Source organism: Taeniopygia guttata, chromosome 5 (assembly GCF_048771995.1).
Source record: "Taeniopygia guttata chromosome 5, bTaeGut7.mat, whole genome shotgun sequence".
Classification (NCBI taxonomy): Eukaryota; Metazoa; Chordata; class Aves; order Passeriformes; family Estrildidae; genus Taeniopygia; species Taeniopygia guttata.
In genome coordinates this window covers 29,632,681-29,656,341 of record NC_133030.1, presented here as the reverse complement: position 1 = coordinate 29,656,341, position 23,661 = coordinate 29,632,681, and the positions used below count along the sequence as shown (strand labels likewise).

The window sequence follows — 23,661 nt, the reverse complement described above, 5'->3', positions numbered from 1 at the left end:
TAGAAGGCAGAATCCTATCTTTACTCCTTATAATAAATCTCTTGCTGCAAACCTAATAGTGGGAGGCTAGTTGCATAAAATTGAATCTGAGCTGATATTAATAGGTAGTCAGAAAATTACCCTCATGAAATACTGTATTAACTCTTGCAAAGGGCTGGCATAGTGGTTACATTTGCTTGGAAGATGGTGCTTCACTGACCTAAGACTGAGATACATCACTGGGGATTTTGGAGAGCCAGAACGAGGCAGGTCTGCATCTTTCCCATCCACTGATAGGGTATGGTGTGAGGTCTTACTAGAATCTCTGTGTGTTTATCTTGCTCTTGAGCCTAATGCTTTTTCAGCTACTGTTTTGTATGATTTTAGTATTCAGAGGCTGCTGTGGCTTCCCCAAGTGTTGCTGAATTTTACTGTAGAAGTCCTCTGTAAAAAATATTGTCAGTCTTTGTCAGCCACATGAAATGATGGCCTGGTGCAGATTCATGTTAGCAATCAGCCTGAAGGCTGAGTTGAAAACCATTGATAGAGCAGGCTCGAAGATGCTTGTGTGTTACCACTACTCAGTTCTTTAGCCAGCTGGTGCTCTGCTGCTGTACTTGTTATTAAGTTTTTCTAACTATTTTTTTTTTATTTAACAAGGTGAATTTTAAAGATATTCTAGCTGAAAGTTTGTCTTCCATTATATGCATAGCATGGCTGAAAGTATATCTCAGTGGGATTACTTTCTTGATGAGGATTCTTCAACTTCTAACATATATTAGAATGAATTATTAAATCTGGATAACAATGGTAAAGACACCACCATAAAATTTCTGCTCAGACAAGTTGTGTTCTCTTTGTTTTCTCCTCTTTCCCATTAAGCCCTTTCAGCCAGTCCTGTGTTTGCACTCATTTATAAACATTTACCCTTTGCTTTGTATACAAGCAGCTCTTCATGGATTTGGTTCATGGCATGGTCAAGACAAAGGAAATTCATCATCTTTCAGTTTTAACAAGCACATAGACATTATTTGGCTTATCTGCCCCAACACAAAGGACATAAGATCTTTGAAAATTTGTCCAAAACCAGGATGATTGACTGTGTTTGGGAAACAAAACAGGCATATTAAGAAGTATCTTGAATGTGATATCATCTGCCTAATGTGGTGATTTATTTCCTTGTTCCTGTAGGCCGTGTGATGTGGTCCTTGTGCTCTCCTCACTAGGCTCACATCCTAAGCAAAGGGAGGTTTTTCCCTATCCTTGATCCCTGTTCCATGGAGCCCGTTTGTCTCCCCACCTTCATCTTAGCTTCTTCCTCTGTGTGTATATTTTTCCTTATTAATTCTTCCAGCAAAAACTTAAGAGGTGCTTCTCAGTTGTCAAGGCAAACAAAAGCAAGCGGGAACAAAGATATGCTGGGTGGTTTTTAGAGCAAAGCAAAAATCATAATGTCTTTAGAAAATGTAGTGAATCTAAAAGCTCGAAGACTTTGCTCTTAGTCAATGATTCAAAAAATTTCTGTCAGTGAATAACAGGATGATGATATGTTGCCCATTCTGGCTTCCCACCTCCTTCAACCAAATTTCTAAAAATATAACATCAAAGTGAGATCTGATGTGTTAAAGGGGAGTGAATGGAGGAAAGGAAAGAAATTTCTGAAAACCTGTGTGTAGTGGGATCCCTGTGGCAACATCTGTTTTAGTGCTGGATGTGCTAAACTTTACAATAAGCCATTTCTGTTGATATTGCAGCAGGTAAATATTTATTGTCAGGGTAGCCAACCACTATTTCAGAAGCTGTGCATGCAACTGTGCAGCTGTCAGGGTTACTTCAAAGGAAATTATATATCCATACTGGGTAATTCAAATTCCCAAAAGGGAGATGAAATTACTTGTGAGGACCTGCCAAAGTCAGTAATGCTGTGTGGCTTTGCCACTTACCTGCACGTCCAGCTAAATCTCATCTAGATTACACAAGCAGGAGCCCTGAATGAGTCTTTTTGCCTTCTGCCTATGAACCACTCCTATAATAATCCCTGACCCACAAATGTGATATGTGTCTTTGGCTACAGATGATTTAGAAATGTGTTTCACACGCCAAAGAAGGCTGATCTGTCTTGTGTGCTAAACAGAGAATAACACTGGCTGTCCAATTATTTTCAAAAATAATAGAGAAAACCTGATAAATGTGTGAGCAATGGAGCTCATGAAACTTGTTTTATTCTGGCTTTGTGATCTGATTCTGTAGTGCCTAAACAGCTTAAGTTCTTGCTTACACAAAGATAAGTTATTCATAACATTACTTATAAGTTTGGATTTCCTTCCTGTTGAAAAGAAAAAGTCATCGTCTTTACATCATCATTACAAGTTCAACACATCTCTGCATCCTGGTCCAGTATCTGTTCCCTCAAAATGTAACTTCATTGCTTTTGAGACCCTGAAATTAGACAACTGATTCAAAGTTATTTTTTCATATTTATACCAGCAATGTAGGTCTTGTTTCCCCAAGAACATGGATGTTGAGAGGTTGCTTGGAAAAGTGGCCAAGTTTAAGTAAGCAATTTTATTTGTGCATTGGAAGGCAGGATTTACACATGTAAAGTAAATACAGGAGTCATTAAAACTGTCCTTGATTCTAAAACATGTTTCTGGACTTCATGAAGATTTGACTGATCTTGCTAAGGCTGCCTGGCCCTGGATAAGAGTTTCAAACTAAATAAAATATTTTTACAGCAGCTCACTGCTGGCTCCACTATAGAGAAGTCTCCAAGTCTGCCCATCTGTCTTTTCTAGAACTTCTGTTTGTAAAGACAGAAGCTTCTTTCTAAAGTGGGCTCAGTGTTAAGCCCTCAAATAAGGGTGCTTATCCCAGTTTCCAGTGGTAGTGGAGTTCTTGTGTTCTGTTCAGTTAGGAAATTCCAGCTATCTCCTCTGTGGTCCTATCACCCTCCTGTTTTGGAATAGAAGGTTCCTGAGCTGTTAAAGTTAAATCCCAGTGTGAATTTCTCCAGTGTTTGGAGAAGCTTGGGTCAGCATCTCCTACAGAAAACAGTCCAGAGCTCAACTCTGAAGCCAATTCTTTTTGACCAAGCTCACAGATGGCTGGCATCACTCCTGACTTCAAGCCTTTATTTGTCTCACCCAAGCAGTTAATGCCAGATGTGACTGCCTAGACGATTTGAATCTCTTCTGGTGTATGGGCAGAAGTTTCAGCTAGGCACACCTCTATTTCTGGTTGTTCCTTTCTTGTTGTGAACTCATAAACCCTCTCCCTGAGATAACTTCATATTTTAGCACTATGGCAGGAATTCCTCCTTGTGAGCTTTCCAGCAGCTGTTCCATAGCTTGAGCATAAAGTCACCATTTCCCCTCAGGCTCTGCTGCTATTTCTGGGTGGAGGAGGGGTGGAGATGCTGTTCTAGCACACAGTGGGAAAAGGGAGCTGGGGAGGTTGAAGAAAACTAGAGAAGGGCAGAAGGCTCAGGGAGCAGCAGCTGCTGTTGTTACAAGTGAAAGAACTGCAAAACACTGTGCTTTTCATTCCTTCCCCTGCATACCCAACCTGCAGCGAGAAGAATGGTGAGTGAGCAGAATAAACATATACTGCTGTACCCCAGATCCTACAAGGAGGTAAAGGGCCATTAAATCCCGAAACAGAACTTGACCCTTTTTTTAAGTTTTCAGACAGATTCTTCAATCCCATCTGTTGTGGTTGAAACTAAGGTGAAAGGAATCAATGCTGAATCCTACATCTGATGAAACTTCTAAAATAACAAGTTTGTTGACACTCAGTAATCAAATACAGGATTTGTTTTCCACTGGGGAATTTCATAGGATACAGATGCTCCTGTTCTTCCTTCTGCTGATCCTTCCTGGAATCTCTTGACCAGTTTAATCGATCTGGATGGTCTAAACATTTTAATTCTAAATTTGGGACATATGATAGCAATTTCCATACAAGTGAAATGGTGCAAAAGTACAAACAAGCACCAGAGCTGTAACCTCTCACTCCTTTGGTGCACATGGTTGCCCCATACATTGGGTTCTGACTCTACTTGTCTCCTCAGAGAATCTTTTTCTGCTGCCTGGCTAAAAACGTCCAATGGAAAATGGGAGCGCCGCTAGCCCTGGTGACCTGCTCCTCTAGCCTCTTCTCCAGGAGCCTCATGTGGTCCCAGCTCTCTGTCTGCCTCTTGGTAGAAAGAGCTGAACAGACAGTTCATTAGCAGCAGAACAAGGATTTGATTTTCAAGGCCATATCTGTGGACCTGAGAGGTGGTTGGAAATGGAATATATGAGAGAGAAGTACTGGGAAAGAGATGATTTTTTTCCCTCTTGGTAGTAGGAATAGGAGCTAATGTCAAATATTTACTTCTGATGGTAACAGCATTCAAGGAATATGCTGCTTTCACAGTGCCTTTTCCTAGTGCTGTGGGCCATTATACGGTCATTCAGGAGAACTTTGCTACTTGGGTATACAGATCTTGTAGCAAAAGGGTCTCTTCTTGCCTGTGCTTCCCTTAAGAAAGGGTAGGATGCTTGGTAGGGTTGTGACAGTGATACAGCCTGATCTGGTTATTGGCCTCTATAGCACAGAGAGCATTCTTGACCTCTTCTAGAGGGTATCCCCAGGTTATTTCTCCTTGATTTGAATAGGAAGAGTAGTAGTAGCACCTGTGGGTGATGGAGGATACACAGTCTTCCCTCATTTTCCTAAGAATAACTAAACCAAAATTAATGATAGCCTTTTCATATAAAAAGCTCCTATATCTTCATTTTCTTATTAATCATAGGACTGATGCTCAGTATGTAGGGAGAGAAGTTTATCAGTGCTTGTTTTCCCGATTCCACTTTCCCTGCTCTTTACTATTTTGCACAGAGACTGATGCAACTGATTTTTTTTAGTAGCTTTTACATCTGAAAGTATTTAGGAACAAGCTTTTTATTCTCAGCATAGTGAATGTTGGGAGTGTTAAAATCCATGGTATATACGGACTTGGAGAGTTGTAATAAAATCTGTTCATTGAGGCCTAAGACTATAAGAAAAATGGCTGCCAATCATAAAGCAACCTGAAATACTCAAATACCAGATAAACTAAATTTCATTTTGGGTATTTCTTGGTTCTGATGTCATATCCTCATGCAACAATGATTTTATATCAATGTTATCACTGTTAAAAGTGATACACATTCTGTATTTTATCTGGATTTAATAGGCCAGGCTAAAGGAGCTATATATGAAGTTTTAATATTAAAACAGATATTGTTACAAGGACTGACTAAATAAATTTCTTCCTTGATGCTTTTGCATACTGTGAAAGGAAAATTTTTCCTTTTACCTTTCATTTTCCAAGTTAGAAAGAAGCCCAAACTAGATAAAACTGCTAGGAATATCTAGTCTGACCTTTTTTTTTTTTTTTTCCTCTGGGCTTAACTGGTCACAAGGTCATGAGAAATCGGTGATGAGAAAGAGTCAGATTGTAGTGGCTGAAGTGTCCCTGTCACAGCTGTGAGCTCTGGTGGGTGGTGGTTGGTGTCACTGCAACTCAAAAGAGGAAGGGTTAAGTAGCAACAGGGAATGTACCACCAAAGTATTGTGGTCCAAAATGTGGATGATGCCCCAAATTTAGGAGCTATTGTATGTTGCCATACCAGCCTACATGACCTGATCTCCTTTCTAGCTCTGCAGAGGGACTTAATGGTCATGGTGGACTCTAGCTATAGCTGTCCATGATGAATTGTTGGATTTTAAACAAGCACAACCACACAAGATGAATGTAGTGTACAGAAATTTTAACTGTGGAATTTTTTAACTTGGGTTGGTTGAAGTCATTGCAATCCTCACGTATTTTATCAGGTGTATACATAAAGGGGTGGGAGGGCAGACATGCAACAGCATGCACCTTCCACTGTGCCTGGGGATGGTGTTCTCATAATACCAGAGGAAAGTTCAGGGAAATACCTGCTCTCAGTAATTATATCCTGGCTTTCTGTGCAGGGTAATTTCAATCTTTGCAGATGCCTTCATCTGTCCAGGGAGCTGAGTGGTAAAACTGCTTTTCTTCTCTCTCCTTGATTTTGCTTCCACCTCCATTTTTATTTCATGATATTGTATCTTTTCCACCAAACAAACAGCAAAGAAGCAAGCAATCCTGGTGAGTAACTTTTGTGTTCCCACAGGCAGAGATGAAGAATCTGTTCCTTCTGCTCATGCTAACAACGACACCACCTTCTGCATTTTCAGTGAGTAAATGCTCTTCTGAACACTGTTATAAGAAATGAAAGATACTTCTGTTTTGAACTGTCAACATCTGTAACTCAAATGCTTTGTAGAAAATATTTCTGAAAGAGCTAATTGGTTCAAGTCATCAGGCCTATTGTGGCACACTTATGTAAAGTGTAACATGGCAATTAAATAATAGAATTCTGGTAGTGCCTTTGGTTCTAGGGATGTTATCTGCAAGGCAGTAATTGCTGTCTTCTGCTTCAAAGCTAGAGAGACTTATCACTTGAAATAAAGAGAATGGATTTTTGGCTAACTTATTTTTCTCTTTTCCTTGATCTTAGAAGTATAAGCCATGTGGTTTAGCTTTGCTGGAGAGGTTACTTTATGTTAAGCCGATGTGATATTATCAGAAAAAGAATGCAGCAATTACGAACTGGGATTCCTGTTCTTTCTGAGTAAGAAGCGGGATCTCTCTGAAGCTTGAGAACTGTTTCCCTGACTTGAAGTTAAACTTTATTAGTGAGTTGGTCACCTAAGGTAAAAGATGACCTGCAGAGAAGAGTGAAAGTGTTAGCAAAGGAAGACATTACATGTTTGTTAGGTGTAAAGGGAAAGAGAGTGGGGGAAAAAAGAGGCAATTATCACTTGGAGTAAGTGTTTTGTTTTCTAGGCCACCTTTGAAGATCAGGGATGAGAGACCAGAAATCAAGCAGAGTTTGTTGGTTGTCATATTTTCTCTTACAGATGGAAATATACTTAAATCATACTGTATGGTAAAGGAACCAGAAATGGAATATATTCTATTCAGTTCATCTGTTCATTTGCCTATTTCCAATTTGGAGATTTTGGTGATTTTTTTTTTCTTGGTTTTTTTTTTTTTTGGAAGGACTACTACTGAAATACCCTGAGACTGTGAAGGCTGACATTTCTCTGTAGCATTAGACTCCTACCCCCTGCATGCAATCAATAATTCCTCTTGAAGCTATGCTGAATGAAAGAAGTTTTGCTTGGCCACCACTGAAGTATGTCAGTTTCCCTGACATACTGGATCTGTCCAAGTAATACGTTTCCTCTGAACACTGTTTCTTTATATGGATCTGCATTTCTAGGTTGAAATGCTGCTTTTTAATTCATTCTGAATAACTTAACATTGTTATTGTTTAAAGTGCTAATCTATTGAATAAACTTTTAGATGTCTTAACCAGCTTTGACAAAGGGCAGAAGGTGCACAAGGACATCAAAGTTAAGGTCATACAGAAACAGTAAAAATTACTGTGAGGACAGAGAAAAAGGAGATTTTACTGTTATTCCTATGGAGGGAAAGGAAGAAAACATGCACAAGAATAATTTTACCAGGTAGAACCAGCTTGTTTTGCCCTATAACCTGTCTACAGCTATGTCATGAGCATGTGTCTAGAAAAAAACATTAAAGATAGGCAAATATAATTTCCCCCAATACTCTTCCAGTATATGAACCCTTTGAGCTTGAGATGTCTCTGTCTCTCTTTCCTGAATTTGGTCAATGCCTCCTTAAATCCATAATACCAAGATCCTGCTTTTGAGAGCTAAATATCAACTATCATTAATTATTAATTATTAATTAATAATTAATAAATAATAGCATTTTGGGATAGGATTTGTGTTTCCCCTGTGTGTCACTTAAGTTGCCTACATTAAATCTCCACTGTCATTTTAGTGATAAATTGCTAATACTATAATGTTTTCCCATATTTCTTTGCAGTATGTTTCTGATTTTCTGTTGTCCTTTACTACCCTATATTACCCTTATCATCTGCTTTCATTACTTATGTGGTTTTGGCATAACTAATAAATGAGTTGAGGCATTCTGGTTCCTTATGGAATTCTGCTGCTAATGTCAGGTCTTGCAGTTGATGGAGATTTTACTCCTGCTTTTGTCTTTGGGCCACTTGCTCATCATCCATTGAACAATTGTCCTTCTGATGCTTAATTTCCTTCAAAGCTTTAGGTGAAGGATTTTTTTGAGAAGTTTTTTGCAAATCTGAGTGTATTTAGCAGATTACCTTTGTTAATGTGTTTGTGAATTGAAGAACTGCAATATTCTTAAAAGAATTTAGAATGTTCTAAGAACTGCAATCTTCTAAGAAGAAGAAGAATTTGCCTTTAAAAGTCTTATTGACTTTTTCCCAAACACCCTGTATTTATGCAGGTGCCTGCTAGCTCTGTTCTTTGTTATAACTTCTATTAATTTATCAGCTGATGTCAGTTTTACGCTCTGTGAATGTACAGTTCCATAGGTTCCCCTGGGATCATTTTGTAAACTGGTGTCAGATTTTCCACTTTCCAATAATCACATGTTGAAGTGGATTTAGCTGAGAGGGTTGTCTGCTAGTATGTAACAGTTTATCCATTTCAACCTTGAGTTCCTGTTAGGCCCCTTGGATAAACAACTTCTAGTGACTTCATACTGTGTGTTTTGTCCACTTTTCCAAGTAAGTTTGGGGTCACAAAGTTTACTCACAATCATCCTCTTTGTAGAGTTTTCTGAAAGTGCTCCATTTCCTCCAGAAGGATTCCAAGAATTAATTTGACTTCTCTGCAATGCCTGTATCTTTTTAGAGTTCTTTAAATTCTCCCCTCATCTCCAGGCCACCCAGAGTTCCTGGAGCCTTTTCATTCCTGAAAAGAACTGGTACCTGCTTTGCCCGCTGCCCAGCAACGGGGCACAGAGCCATGGGGCAGCACGTCCCTGGCTGTGCCGTGCACCAGGCATGCACCATGTCCTCCCAAGCTGACAGAAAATCTGTGGGTGTGGAAGGAGCTAGCTATAGGGTGGGACAGCCCAGAGAGAGGCAGCACAGTGAGGTGTGCTGAAGAGTTGAACAGGGAACACAGAACCATGAGGGAGTTGGTTCAGTGATGTACGGAGAATCTGAAGTGTTTTGAGAAATTGAAGGTATCAGGGAACTGCTGGATTTTACTGGATTTGTTAGAGGGGATATGCTAACGAGCCATGGCTAGGGTGAGAGTGGAATGAAAGGAGATGTACACAGTGAGTGTAAACCACAAGCCATTTAAGCTAACAAAGCCTGAGTTTTTTTCCCTCATCTTCGTAAAGCAACTTGTCTTAATAAGATAGTCACTTCTTCTGCACCACTTTGTATTTTGCTTCCTGCTGTCACTATCTTGTTCACTTTCATTCTTGTTTTTCTAGTTTTACTCAAATACAATTCTTTGGTTGCTTATTCATTATTCATAGAAATGGTACTTGGCATTATTCACCTTCAAAGCTCTTTGCACGCCTGCTGTGTCTGTGCCAAGATCAATGGTTAAGATAGAATTATAAAAAAATTCTTTGCTGATGTGATTTGGATTCATTAGTTCTTTTTTGGTAGCATTTTTGGGTAATATCCTAGCTGGTTGCAGATTAAGCCATCTTGAAAATGCATATTGGCATAGCAGCAAGAATCTAAATTATGAACATGTAACATATACTGAATGTTTTCAGCTCCCTTTCAATTAAGTTTGAGGGTTGGATACCACATGTCATGCAGAGCTTAGCTATGTGAAAATATATTTTTGGTGGTCATCATTGCAGTACTGGGTAATTCTTCTGGATATAGAAAGGAGAAGGAAATGGTTCGTATCCCAAAGAGCACATGATCTAAGGACACAGTCCATGTGGGTTATTTTTGTTAGGGCCCTGAGGGTACTACTAGGCTTTACAGGCCCTAACTGGACTCTCCACACCCAGCCCACTGCCCAGAACACCCTTTTAGGCTCCTGGGACTTCTGGCTCCTGTGTGGTTGAGGATCTGCACAACTCTGCCTGGCCAGCCATGGACCCTGATGAGTCAGGCCCACCTGCAGTCCCAACTCCCAGCCTGGTTTCAGGTGGAGGTGCCCAATTCCCAGGACTGGGGCTGCTTGCTGGCTTGTGCTGCTCACTGGTTTGTGCTGCTCCCTGGCTTGCTGTCCTGGGAGAGCCTCCCATTACTGGCCCACAGGGAACAGCCAACCTTTGGGGCACTTAACACTTTCTTTCTTTTCCCCTTTCCATTATAAACTTTTCTCTGAGCAATTAACTTCTCCCTAAGCACTTATTATTCAAGGTTGTCAAAGTTGCATTTTTTCACTGGAGACTTCTTATTTGCCAAGACTTTGGCAATGAAACCATTACAGAAGTGATAGTGGTGATAGTTTTCTTTTGTAAAGTATTTGTTTTTCACCCTTCTCTCCTACATGTTTCCTAAATGTTGCTATAGTTCAGGGTGTGTCAAAATCAACATTAACCATATTTCAGAAACTTTAAAGAACCAGAAAGTAGATATTCATCAAATAAAATGATGCAGTGCTATTTCAAAAATACTAAGAAAGGTTAAAGAGAGAGAGTCTGATTTCGACTGTAGTTTTAAGCCATGGAAACACTACATAACTGTAACACCACATTACTTATCATTGTGAGCAATATTTGTTTTCAGTGGGTAACAGCTGAACAGAGCCTTGTTGTCAGCCTTTATTTCTTGCCACATTCTCCCTGTCCACTCTGAGATTTGTATCTGATTCCTGTGGAACTTAGAAGCATATGAAACAGCTCCAGAAGCCACAGTAACAACATTTCAGTGTCCAAAATGATGCTTCAGTCGCACCTCAATAGGCCAAAGCTGTGCAACCTTCTGGGCTAAAAGTGAGCACTGGCCTTGTCCAGAACCTCTCGGGCATAGTGTGGTTATCAGTAACCACGTGCTTTGAGTAGCGGCTGTTGGAGTGGTGCAACAGGATATTTTGTTGCTGCTCGTCAGTCTGGAAAAGCAGCACCAAAAAAACCCACAGAATAACCCAGGGTGACTATCTCTGAGTCCTGAAAGGTGTCCAAGGAGCAAGGGGTAAGAACTTACCTGGGATGTAGGTTGTTGGGATGTGTGACTGCAGAGCTTCATTGCTCACTTGGGACTGTATAGTAAATTGATGTTTGCTTTGATAGCTTGCTAGTATTTGAGTTGCAACAAGGCACTAGGAAATTGTTCCCACTGAATCACTTCTCCACAACTGGTGATATTAACTATGTGGATTGCTGCATGCCTGCAATGTGTTTGCCTAGGAAGCACAGTCCTCTTCCCATGCATAGTTTCCTATCCATCTCATCAAACTGACTGGAAAGTCTTTCAAGGACCCCCTTTAAAATGCTCCTACATAGTGCCCATTCATAGCTTCTCTTCCAGTACATGTGTCATACACAAAAATAAACATTACATGGTATATAATAAGCTATCTAGCACACTTTTCCAGAATTCTTTTGTTTGCCTGTGATGCATACTGGAACTGTCTTTGCAGATGAGGTCTGGAGGTCTAATGACTCAGAGGCATAGCTCTTTACTTGCTGATGATATCAGATGCAGTTGGCCTGGTAACAGCAGATGCTGCAACTACATCAGCAGCTCTTCTGTCTAGGAATTGATGAAAGCAATGCAGTGTTCATAAAAATAAAATCCCTGGCCTTCTAAACTTGTATACCACAGTAGCCTGTATGCAAATGGGCCCTGAGAGTCCACAGTGCCAGGGTCGTGGGCAATATCAATATTCCCAGAAAGGATGCATTGCTGGTGTCTCAACTGGTGATAAAACTGGACAGAGCAGTTGGGCATTAATTGACTGCCCTTTGGGGAGTTTTTAGAAGTCAAGAAAGATGGTTGTGTGTGTTTTCTCTCTTCTCTTGAAACATTAAAATATATATTTTATGCAGATAAAGAATCTACATTCTTGTATGAATGTCAAGCTGAAGCAAGGGAAGAACAGAACCAAATGAATTTGCAACAGTGATGAAGATTGTAGATTTTTCATTCTGAAATCCATGAGGGAATGGAATTTAGTTGTCCTGGCTGACATGAGATAAAAGCATCCCAGGGTCTGAAGAGAGCAGAAAGTGGCTTTTGGAATAGAAACTGACAGCATCTAAAACTGTCATGTTGTCAGGTTATGTAATAATATATTTGTATTTATAAACATGCAGCTTTCTCTTTGTTTGCCTACACATGTGCAGTTACTGAAGCAATGAGGACTGTACACAGATTTCCAAATATGGGAGTTGGGCCCCTATTAAAATCTTTCTCTGACACTGTACAGCTTAGGGAGGATTCTTTTGTCTAATGCTCCTTTTGGAGTGTACATAAATGGAGTGATACTGAGAAAAATGATTGTTCATGCACTCTGTGGATGCATAAGCCTTACAACAAAGAGTCCCTGCAGATTTTACTCTCTATAGAAGGAATAAATAATGCTAGTTCTGTAGGAGGGATATTGGAATATTTATCAGGGTGGTGTGTGTGTGTCAAGGAAGGGTTTTCTATCCTAATTGCCTTCCAGTAATCTGACTTTCAAATGCTCTTCCTTTGGATTTTTATCTACATGTTTCCTTCTCCCTTATGCTGACTGAAAGGTCCCTTGTTTCCAGGGTGAGCTAATACTGCACCTAAATCAGTCAGTTGATACAGAGGAATAAGACTGTGAGAAAGAGTGCTAGTGTATTTTATTCTTTTGACGGTAAGGGAAGAGGGATTACAGGGAGGGAGGAATTAGGTGTCTGAAAGAAAAACTTGGGAAAATAAGATTGCTGAAAAAACCTTGCTGAAAGCTAAAACACTATTGTTGGGATTATGCCCAGAAAGGCAAATGAGAATGCAGGAGACAAACAGTGAGCTGAATATCTGGAGTGAAAGAGTGGGAGAAGGGTTTGGCACAGGATCAGGGAGATGTTGACTTGGCCAAGAGGAGGTATGTAGAAGTGGCTGTAACCTGGGCAGTGCCACTGAATGAGGAGGGCGAAGACAAACAGAGTTAATCTGAACCAGAGGTATTAGAAAAAAATGTGTGAAGAAAAATAAGTAGCTGAGATAGGAAGAAAGTGTTTCACACTTTCACTAATTTGGGGTGACTCTGCAGCTAGATAGTTGTGGGTAATTTGGTAGTAAATGCATAGATATGATTGGCTAGTATTTTTGACTGTTCCTCTGCCAGCAGCAGGGAATTAAGGTGAAGTAAAGAAACAAGACTGTTGCTTGGACATACAATAAGGCAGAGAGTGTGTGGAAAACTATAAAACCTGTCTAACTGACAAGGGTGGATTAACCCATGCATCTTGCCTGAGCTGGACTCACTGGATGATTTATGAGACTAGCTTCTATTTTTAGCAGAGGTTTGGATGTTTATGTGTGGAGGCGAGTTAGATCACATCACAATAATTTTTAACCTTTTTTTACTCTGCCTGCCCACTCTTCACTACAGCAAATGTCTCAGTGCCTAAATGGCCTGTACTACCTTCTCAGCAGTACAATTGTATACATAAACTGCCCTACAGTTTGCATCTGCCCAGCAAATCCTGTTTTTACAGTGTCACTCACCAGGTAATCCTGCACTTACCTTCTTTTTTCAAGCAGAATTAATCCTACTGAATCTTGCAAATATTACTTTTTTCCTTAAGATATTGCCATTCTTCCCACTAAACACACATGTCCTGCTGTATGTGGATCCCATCAGCTGCAGAAGGCCTTTTTCTTCTGAAAATATGATATTTCATATATTTCTAAGACAATGTATTTTGGTTGGTTCCTTCACACTTGTAAATTTTTGTCTATATTATCATGGTGATTTCTCTTAATGTCAGTATTTGACTTTCTAAATACAAAATTAATAAGGGTTTTGCTAATGATGGCCCAGACCTTGACACTGTCGTTGGACACAGTTGGGTAAGAGGAATAAAGCTCTACATATGGAATTCTGTTGCAGTAAAAAGTGTGTTCTGGGGCATTTCTTTCATCTTCGTTTACTTCACTTAAGTACTGGATTTAGAGCCAAGGATTTGGGTTTAAGTGGCTCTATTGATCTGGTGTGGAGTGACAGGGCTCAGAGTCCCTGAAGTAATGATTTGCCTTTGCTGCCTTGCTGAGACAAAGATGTTATCTTCTATTAGATCGTTATTCAAAAGTGCTGAAATTCTATGAATAGCCAAACAGTAGCAGTTATGAGAGATTATGAAGCTGGATGTGCTATATGGCTTCAGCAAGCTAATACTCCTAGAGACCTGATCTTTCTGATGTAGTACTGTGTGCCACTTTTCATGTTAGGAATACAGCACAGCAAGACAGCCTTTTTTTACAAGGGAACACATAGGATCTCTGCTTCATTATCTTTTTTTTTTTTTTTTCCCGTGTTGCCATGTGTTTTTGCTATGTCTGTGGGGTTTTTTATTTCCAGGGCCGCCGGATGAAAAGGCAGGTTGATGTCTGGGGGAGCTGGGGTGAATGGAGCAAATGCAGTCGGAGCTGTGGCGGTGGAGTCAGCTTTCGGCAACGACGCTGCTATTCCCAAAGGTGAGGGCTAACCTTTTTTTCTTTTTTTTTTTTTTTTTCTTTCTTTTCTTTAAATGTGTTGTACTGTTACTGATCTCCTGAAGTTATGTTCCAATATATAGCCAGAAAAAAAATGACTTAATGTTTGATACCAGGGGAATGAGTCCACTTTGAGATGAGCCCCAGTTTCAGTCTTGTCACTGCTACTTTGAGTAGTGCCCTCTTCAACACATGCTCGCTTTGGCTCCTTTGATAGAGCACAGCAGTTTCTCTGTGAGATCTGAGGCTGTGCAATCAGGGGATTGGCATGGTAGCAGCTGCTCAATCAGGTCTAGTGTGGCAAGCCCTGAGGGAGATGGAGAACAGGCCAGAGCAGTTGGTTTCTGTCCTGAGAGCTGGTGACAGCACTGAGGTTTTTTAAGGTTTATGATTCCCAGGATGGTAAATTGCCCCAGAAGAAATGGAAGCATGAATATGGCTCAAACAGTATTAGCGCTGTGCCACCTCATTTGCAGCTGGGTTAGTTGCATCCTAATGAGGATGATGACTGGTACTGCACCTGTTGGGAAGGATGGACCTTAGAGATCCTGTTGTGGATGAAAACAAAGCAAAAGAGGAAAAAAAAGCCAGACGATCAATATAATGAAAAAAGCAGCCTCTTTCTGTTTAGAGAAATGAGAGGAGGTTTTGTAATAGAAGAAGCCAGAGTTATGAAGCTGCTTCTTCCCACAGAGAATAAAGAAAGGTCTCTTTTGAAGGCTGTCCATTATGGTTTATACTTGCCAGAATCCCTGAAGGCCTGTCTCTCCATTTTAGGAACACTAAGGTGTTAGGAATCGATTGGCTTTTTAGATCAATTTCCTCCATAATTGTTACTCCCCATAATTCTCAGCTGGGGTCGTTTGACTGGACTAAGGGTATTGCTCACTTTCCATGGGCATGTTTCATCCTTGCTAATAAGGGACCTATTGTGCAAAAAAAAAATCAAGATAAATGATGCACAGAGATATTCTGAATTGGCCATTATCCTCGTGCTGCTCATAACATGTTTTCCTTTCTTGTATGGACACCTCGACCCTTTGCTGGTGGACGATGGACTAGAATCTCAGCTTCCATTATTTAGTTCAAACGTGACCCTGAAGAGCTGCACTGCAGTTGTTCATGGGGTGTGTCTTATTCATGCCAGAATACAAGCCATAGCATAAAATGCCACTAGAAAATGCCAGCTTGCTTTAGTTGTGAAGAAGTGCATTTTAGTTATTTTGCTGTTTCAGGGAACTCTGTGATGGGCATATGCTTAGTGTGAAGGTGATTTGTAATGTCTGCCATGAGATGACTTTTTGCATGTGTATTCTTCAGAGAGCTCAGTGTATTTTTTCTGTCTTCCAGGACAGAAGGTCCTTCCAGTTGTGTTGGGCCAACACGAAGCTATCGGTCATGTAATGTTCAGGTATAGTGCTCTGGTTTTCATTTTTCTTGCCTGTTGCTCCTTTTCCCCAGACAAACATAATTCTTGTTCAGAAATAAGATGTGATTACTAGTTCCTGTTTCTCTGATGTCACTAGTGCATGCAGTTCATTAACAGTATCCACTCAAAAGTATATTGAAATTTTGCCCCATTTTAAAGGGGAGGAATAAACCCCACATTTTTATTGTACACTTTCTTTTCCTCCTTTTTTATAATACTCCAGTATGAATGTTTTCTCTTCCAAACAGAACTGCCCGGAAGGCTCCCGGGATTTCCGGGCAGAGCAGTGTGCAGAGTTTGATGGGACAGAATTCCAAGGCAAGAAATATAAGTGGCTTCCATATTATGGAGGTAATGATAAACATGTGGGGTTATACTTCATCACTACCTATCAACAATATGTTTTTAAGTGACTGTAGTGTTTTTTACTGTAGTACCCTTGCAGGATACTTCCTTAGCTGGAGTGGGGGACAGGAGTTGGCATGGAAAAAATCCTTTTGCCAGCAGGAAAGCATTGCTGTCCTGGATGCATGGGCCAAGAAAGAGCATTGCAGCAATATGTACTTGTCTCTTGTAACAGCCATTCCTTCAGAAACATTGCTCAAGGAAATCTGGAACTAGTTGCAGTGAGGTTCCAAAGTATTACAGGAGCAGAAGTTCTGCTGTATTTTCCAGTATTGTCAAAAGAATATTAGTAGGACACAAGAGAAGCAAATGTATGTAATTAATGAATGCTTCAGAAAATACATCTCTTTAATCAGCCCATGCTTTCTTGAGGAACCAGCTCAGAAGGCAGGTGTGGGAGCCAGGGGTCTTTGCTCTGAGCTTTGATATAGTATCATTCAGAGCTGGTTAACAAATTATTAGGGATTTTAAGATGGATTTAAAAGGTTTTTTTTGCTGCTTATTAAACAGTTCTGTATCATCACTTGTTCTTGTTCTAGAAAACCGTGTACTCCAAGGGAGTATAAGAGCAATCCTACTAAGGAATAACCAAATATCCACTTAGACCAATGTCGCCTGAGGAAATATTTGTGTACAGTGAGATTTTACTATGGTATTTTTCCAGCCTCCAGCAGTTTGTGACCCAGAAATTCATTCAATTAGTATCAGTAGACCCCTCTATTTCTGCTGCTGTGATCTAGGACTAGGCTCCTGGTGCAGTATCAAGATACTATATAATGTTTCTTTTTCTCTCCTGCCAGCACCTAATAAGTGTGAGTTAAACTGTATTCCCAAGGGAGAAAACTTCTACTACAGGCACAAGGAAGCAGTGGTAGATGGGACTACCTGTGAACCTGGCAAACGAGATATCTGTGTAGAGGGAGTTTGTCAGGTTAGTCATCTTGATACTCCTTCATTCATTATTGGGTCTGTCAGTCTTTCTGTTGTCTCCCTTTGTTCTACTTGACCTTTCATCATAGCATCAGAAAAGGTGAATCACTCAGTTTCAAGGTGCAGAGGAGCATCTGGATAGCATTGATCTGGCTCTGGCTGTGAAATAGTAGATAACAGCATTGTCATTTTCTCTGCCCTATCCTGACTTTCTGGGCTCCCTAGATTCAGGCTTTCTCAATAGATCTGTCCCATATTTGGCCTTTTTTTTCCCCTCTGTCATCACAGTTTATTCCTATTAATGCTCCTGTGCTCTGACAGGCTGTTGGCTGTGATAATATGCTGGAATCTGCCAAGAAGGAGGACAAGTGCCTGAAGTGTGGAGGAGATGGCAGCACCTGCTATGGTGTGAAGGGCACTTTCAATGTGGCCAGCCTCCCCAAAGGTACAGATGATCCTAGGTAGTTTGGGCAGGTGAGAAGGAGAGAGTTAAACCAAAAATCAACTGCTACAAGTTGCTTGTGGGGACACCTGCTCACATGATTGTTATAGGCATGCTTGGATGTTCACTTGAAATATCTGTACAGTGTGTGGCCATGGCATCAGAAAAGGTACTTTTGGCTTTATCCTGGGAATCACTTCATTAATCTGTGTCCACACTGGAGTACTTGCCATGAGGCTGATGTCTTTCCCCAGTCCCTCTCCAGCAGGTGCTGTAAATGCACCATAATAACATCACCACACACTGCCTTTGTGAGTCTGTCCAGTGTTTTGGTAGCCCCATCAGCACATGTGCAGGACTAGAAATGGGATTGCATCTTCTGCCTTTGGCCAATTTTGAAAAATTTCAAGATGTCAACCGCACTTGTGGTTGCATCTTTCTATGTTGAACTCCAATATAATTCTTGCTGAAATTCCAAAGATTTCAAAATGTAGCAAATGGACTTTTCTGAGGTGTCATTGGAATTTTTCACATGTCGACTGATCTGTGGATAATGTAGGGTGAGGTTATTCAGCATGCAGTCAAAGTGATAATGGAAATGCTTATGTCACTATCAAAAAGCTCATCTAGTTGTTCAGGCACAAATGAAGCCATGAGCATCTTTGGCACAGAGGAGTGGCTGTATGGCACCCACAGTTAGATATTGAATAATCCCCTTTTCTTTTTCAGGTTACAATCAAATCTTTATTATCCCTGTGGGAGCCACAAGCATCCAAATTAAGGAGGTTAAGCCCAGCAGGAACTTCCTAGGTATGAATGATGTCAGAATCTGTATATCAGTTCATTTGGATTCCAGCCATTATGTTAAAATCTCGTTTTAAGGTATGGGTTTACCTTGAGGGCTTGATATGGCAGAGTGAAAAACTGAATATCAGGATATTGAGTATCCTTGAAATGTGAATGATGCACAGCTCTGGGCTTCACATTTACTTCATTTTCTGTCCTGTGGAGATCTTGGTGTTGGGTGTGGAATAAAAATACGCAAACCATGTTGAGACTTCCTGCCTGTAGCTTACAAGGAATCTAGCTGATCTAGCCAAATTTGGCTAGAGCTCTGTTTGGTGAATGCAAACGCTGCCTACTCCTGCTATCTAGAAGTTTGGGGTGGGCTTCTTTTCACCATAGATTTCTTTGGGGCATTTGTATAGCCTCAAACTCTTGTCATTCTGTAGAGGGAAAAATGAGGGAGAAAAGGCCTTGCCTAGCTTTCTGGACAGGGCTGAGGAAATTCCGGTGGAGAAAGCAAATACTCTTCTGCTTCCTGAGTGTTCCATCACTGAGTGCTTAGGACAAATCAGTCTGGTGATGTTTTCCTTAGTAGAAAACTGGATTCAGCACACACCTTGCTTTCTGAATAGAGTATCTGATGAACCAGATAGTGGTGTAAAGTCAGTGGAGTGTGAATCCCACATCTTAATGGTAGGAAGGACAGAGGCTGACATCGGCTGTGCTCCAGCAACTAACAGTGGGGAATGCAGAGGCAGGGCAAGAATATGCTGGAGGCATTTGGCTGTGCAGCAAAAAAGTGCTTCATCTGCAGCAAAGCTGGCAAGAGCCACTGTTTGAATGTGGAGCAGCTTCTGCTAAAAAAGCCATACGGGAAGGACAGGACTGACGGAGGATAGTGGTCACTCTCATTTGCATGTGACACAGTATTGAGTGGAAACAGGAGCAACCTTGTGGAGTTCTTATGATCCTTTCTCTGGCATGGGGTTTGTCCAGCTGTCAAGAACGTGCGAGGGGAGTATTACCTGAATGGGCACTGGACGATTGACTTCAGCCGGGCGCTGCAGGTGGCCAGCACGGTGCTACACTATGACCGTGGCTCGGAGGGTGATGTGGCCCCAGAGCTCCTCCATGCCCGGGGTCCCACCACAGAACCCCTCGTCATTGAGGTGAGAGGCTGCGCCTTCCCCCACTGACATTCTGCTCTCGCTTTGTACGGTGGGAGTATGCTGGGAAAAACTGGAGACATGACGGGGACCCCAGGAATCTTACAAGGTTGTGGGCCTTCAAGCTAGACCACAGAAATAGCACTTATTGTTGTTCTGGTTCTATTGCCCAGAAATAAGCAGTGCAAAGCTCAGTATTGGTTTCCTGCCTATTCCTTTGGGTGCTGACTTTAGGGGAGGAGGCAAGAGTCAGCACCAAATGGTGTTGGGGCAGGGACAGTCTCCATGACACTTCTTGTTATGCTGTGCTGTAGGGCAGGAAATGTACTTGCTGTGACAGGAGCAGCTGGATTTCTAAAGCCAAGAGGGATGAATGCACCCTTCTCTGAAAAATAATGTTCTCCAGAATATGATGGAAGGCATGGAGAAAATCCAATGCAGAGAATTAGTGCTTCTTGAATGGGAGAGGTGCAAGTCAGCTGGAACCCTCAGACATAGTGGGGAAATGCTGTGGAGAGGAAAAAAGTAATTTCACTGATTTCCTCCCATGCTTTTGCAGCTCATCAGCCAGGAGCCAAACACCGGGGTACAGTATGAGTATTACCTGCCCCTGCAAGGACAGGCCTTGGGTTACAGCTGGAGCTACGGTTCCTGGAGTGAGTGCAGCTCTGAATGTGGAGGAGGTAAGGGGAGAGGACTTGATCCCTGGTGGCTGGTGTGGGATTTATATCCACACCCTGAAGGCAGTGTGACAGTGTGCTGCCCTCTGCAGCAGCTTCCCAGTAGTCTCCTGCTGGAAACCAGCACAGGGATCCAGAGTGTTGCTAAGGTTTTGTCAAGGGGAAGTCAAGCATGGTGTCACAACAGGATTGTGGTCCATGCCTTCTTCTTATTTTCCATTCCCTAGTCCTCAGACTTATTACTAGGACCTGTTAAGAATCTTCATAGATAGCCTTTGTTTTGATTTGCTTCAGGTCTTCATAGTCTTTTCAGCCACTTGAGAGGTCCTCTCCAGAGGTCCTACAGTGAATGTAGGCCATTCGTTAATGTAATGGCCTACATTAGTGAATCACATCATTCTCCTCTGCCACAGCCTGGAAGATTGCCCCTCTCCAAAAGGATTGTCAGATCTCCTAGGGTGTCCCATCATATTCAGTTTACAGATTTATCCATGAGCAACATTATGGATTTTAGGCTCAAAAGAAAAACAAACCAAAAACTTAAATCAATCAAACAAAAAACCCTCACCAGGTGAGGGTTATAGAGTATACAGAGTCATTATCAGCCTCTTCTGGGCTTCCATCCTAATGACCATTTTGGCAGCTTTTGCCATATTGTGACTGTAGGTGCAAAATTGTCTTTGGATGGGCACTCATAACCTGTAGGAAGCATGAAGAGTTGCAAGTTTTACTCCCATATCCAGTCCCCACAAGACTGACCTTTTGAGTCTAACAGGAGACCCCAGTTCTGCTGTACACTGCACACATCTTGCAGTGCTCCTTCATGAGCAGCTATGGGGTAGGGCACTCCCCTTGTGAGTCTTGATCCATAATATAACAGGAAAATTCCCCTCAGTTACACAGAACTGTGCTGTCTCCCTTGCTCTTCCAGCAGACTCCTGTGGGAAGGCATCATTTGTCCATATAGTGAGAGACAGAGACCTCCACCTGTCTGTTTTCCAGAATGGCTGGGACAGGTGTGGATTCTACACAACTTCAGAAACTTGTCTTTCCAAGCCCAGTGTATTGCTAACCTAGTCCTGGGTGGCTTGTGTTGATCAGATGCTCTCTTGCTTGTCCCCTAGGTTTCCAATCCCGCTTGGTGTTTTGTACCATAGACAATGAAATTTATCCAGACTATATGTGCAGGAATAAACCACAACCAGACAACAATCGGACGTGTGGTCATCAGCCTTGTCCCCAGACAAAACGGTACGATTTCTTTCCTTCTTCTGGGGTCTGACTTCTTCCGAGAAAAAAGTGACCCTCTCACTTCTGCCCTCCAGCATGGTTCTCTCCAAGGAAGTGCTTCACTTCTAAGAGAAAGCCAAAGACAAAAGATGGGGATGATAACACAGTGATGAGTGATGAGCATTTCTGTGTGCATAAGGAAAGGGCTTAATACATCCTGTGTTCATTTTATAGACCAATTAAATTTGCCTTCCAAAATAGCATTGTGGAAGACAATTGTCTAGCCCATGTAGGAGATATGAAGTAGATTCTCTGGTTTTTCTTCTCTTGGGCTGGAGCCTACAGAGTGGAAGGTCTGAGCTGGTGTCATTTTATGTCATTTCTGCATTCCCAGTGTCTGTTCCCTTAGAAAGGGATGAATCCTGAAGTCTTTTCATTCTCCAGCATTTTCAAACCCCTTCACCCAGCCATTTCCACCTTGTTCCTTAGATCTGGCTTCACTTGGCTCTTACTGGACATCCAGAGCTGTAACATGAGCATTAGCTGTGTATCTGTGTACAGTGAAGGTCTCTGAGAGCACTGCGTGCGTGAGAGGGCACCTGGAGCATTTCTGAATACATGTTAGCCTGTAGCTACTTGGTTTAAGTTCTTTAAAACCTTTGTTCTGTGTATAAAGGACTTCTTACATCTACCTGCCGCAAGCCTGGAGTCACAGCGGCGCACGAAGCTCTCAGATGAAGAGGTAACAAGCAGAAGGAAGTTACAGAAAGCACAGGAAGGCAGCTGCTCTCTTCTGCTCTCCACTTAGTTGCTCACTGAAATCTGTGGGGGCTTTCCTCTTTGGCACTGGTGGTAGAAATGGGTGTTGCTTTGCTTTTGATGCTTGCCAGTGAAAATGGTGGTGGAGGGTGCTGGCTGGCAGCTTTGCTTAGGTGGCTGCACATGCCCCTGGTAACTTGATTCTTAGGGGACTGAGAAAAAGACGATTTCTTCATAGCTTCTGGCTGCTTATTCTTATGTTTTCTCTGGAATCAGGGTAAAGAAGTTCTGGAAGTTTTTGTTTTGTTGTTTGGGTTTTTTTTATTATTTATTATCAAGATAGAGAAAAGAACATAAAGGAAAAGAGAGCATGATCATTTGGGCAATTGCAACATTGGCCAGCATGGCACAGAGAAAGACTCTGAGTTTCTTGAAAGCTCATCTTTTTTGGCATGAGCCCTACAGCAGGCAGAAAAGAGCATGTAAGATGTGATGAGTACAAGGATGTGATAGATACAATAATTTACACTGAGATATGAGAACTTAAAAGTATCAAAAGAAAAACAGTTGTCCCCCAGCAAGCTGCTGACAGCTCAGGACTGGCAATTTTTGCCCTCTGATGAGGGTCCCAGCCGTATGATTGACCTTGTCTTACAAAGGAAATGAAACAAGGGTCAGAGAAGTTTTGATCCACAATGAAGGAAGCTGTGGTTGATACATCTGGTTGATACAGCCTTTCCAAAACCATACATTTGCTTTACAGGAGGCAGAATACAGTAGTTGTTGGGAAAGCTCTCATTGGAGCTTTTGAAAAAACTTGATGAATAATTTGTTATAAGCCCTGAAACCACACCATTGTAAATGGCTTCTATTGAATGTATTTGTTCCCTTTCCAAAGGAAAGATTTTATAGTGAAGGCCAATCAGTTTTGGGTTGACATGTGCATCTTTAACAATAAAGAAGGGTGCTTTTAGGAGCTGGCCATGACAGAGTCTACTGTGGAATCCTGTTAGGATGTGAATGTGAATTGTCTGGCTGAAACTTGGTTAAGGGGTGGCAAAAGCCAGGCTAGGGAAGTAGCTGGAATGCTGGGGGAGAAAACATTATCTGCTTTCATTCCCTGGCTGGGCCTTACCTGGCTGCAAGGGGACATAGCAGATGGCAAGCAGATCACCATGATGCTCCCCCTCCACAACCAGTGTCTTTGGACTACACTGCATGCTGGATTTGGGGATGAAACATCATATTGTCCCTGAAGCCAGGC

The 23,661-nt window shown here is 41.6% G+C and overlaps 1 protein-coding gene across 4 annotated transcripts in view; it reads left to right on the top strand.

Annotated features, from left to right (window-relative positions):
• PAPLN (papilin, proteoglycan like sulfated glycoprotein) overlaps positions 1-23,661 on the top strand; it is a 68,603-nt gene that overhangs the window by 23,406 nt on the left and 21,536 nt on the right. For 2 of the 4 annotated variants that reach the window (XM_072930031.1, XM_072930030.1), the window contains exons 2-12: positions 6,162-6,224; positions 14,437-14,552; positions 15,921-15,981; positions 16,248-16,350; positions 17,205-17,335; positions 17,656-17,779; positions 18,506-18,586; positions 19,559-19,731; positions 20,288-20,411; positions 21,533-21,659; positions 22,315-22,380. In XM_072930031.1, coding sequence (XP_072786132.1) covers positions 6,168-6,224; positions 14,437-14,552; positions 15,921-15,981; positions 16,248-16,350; positions 17,205-17,335; positions 17,656-17,779; positions 18,506-18,586; positions 19,559-19,731; positions 20,288-20,411; positions 21,533-21,659; positions 22,315-22,380 — 1,163 coding nt within the window. In that variant the 5' untranslated portion in view covers positions 6,162-6,167. The remainder of the gene's footprint in view (positions 1-6,161; positions 6,225-14,436; positions 14,553-15,920; positions 15,982-16,247; positions 16,351-17,204; positions 17,336-17,655; positions 17,780-18,505; positions 18,587-19,558; positions 19,732-20,287; positions 20,412-21,532; positions 21,660-22,314; positions 22,381-23,661) is intronic. The other 2 variants (XM_030274365.4, XM_072930032.1) reach the window with 1 other exon arrangement.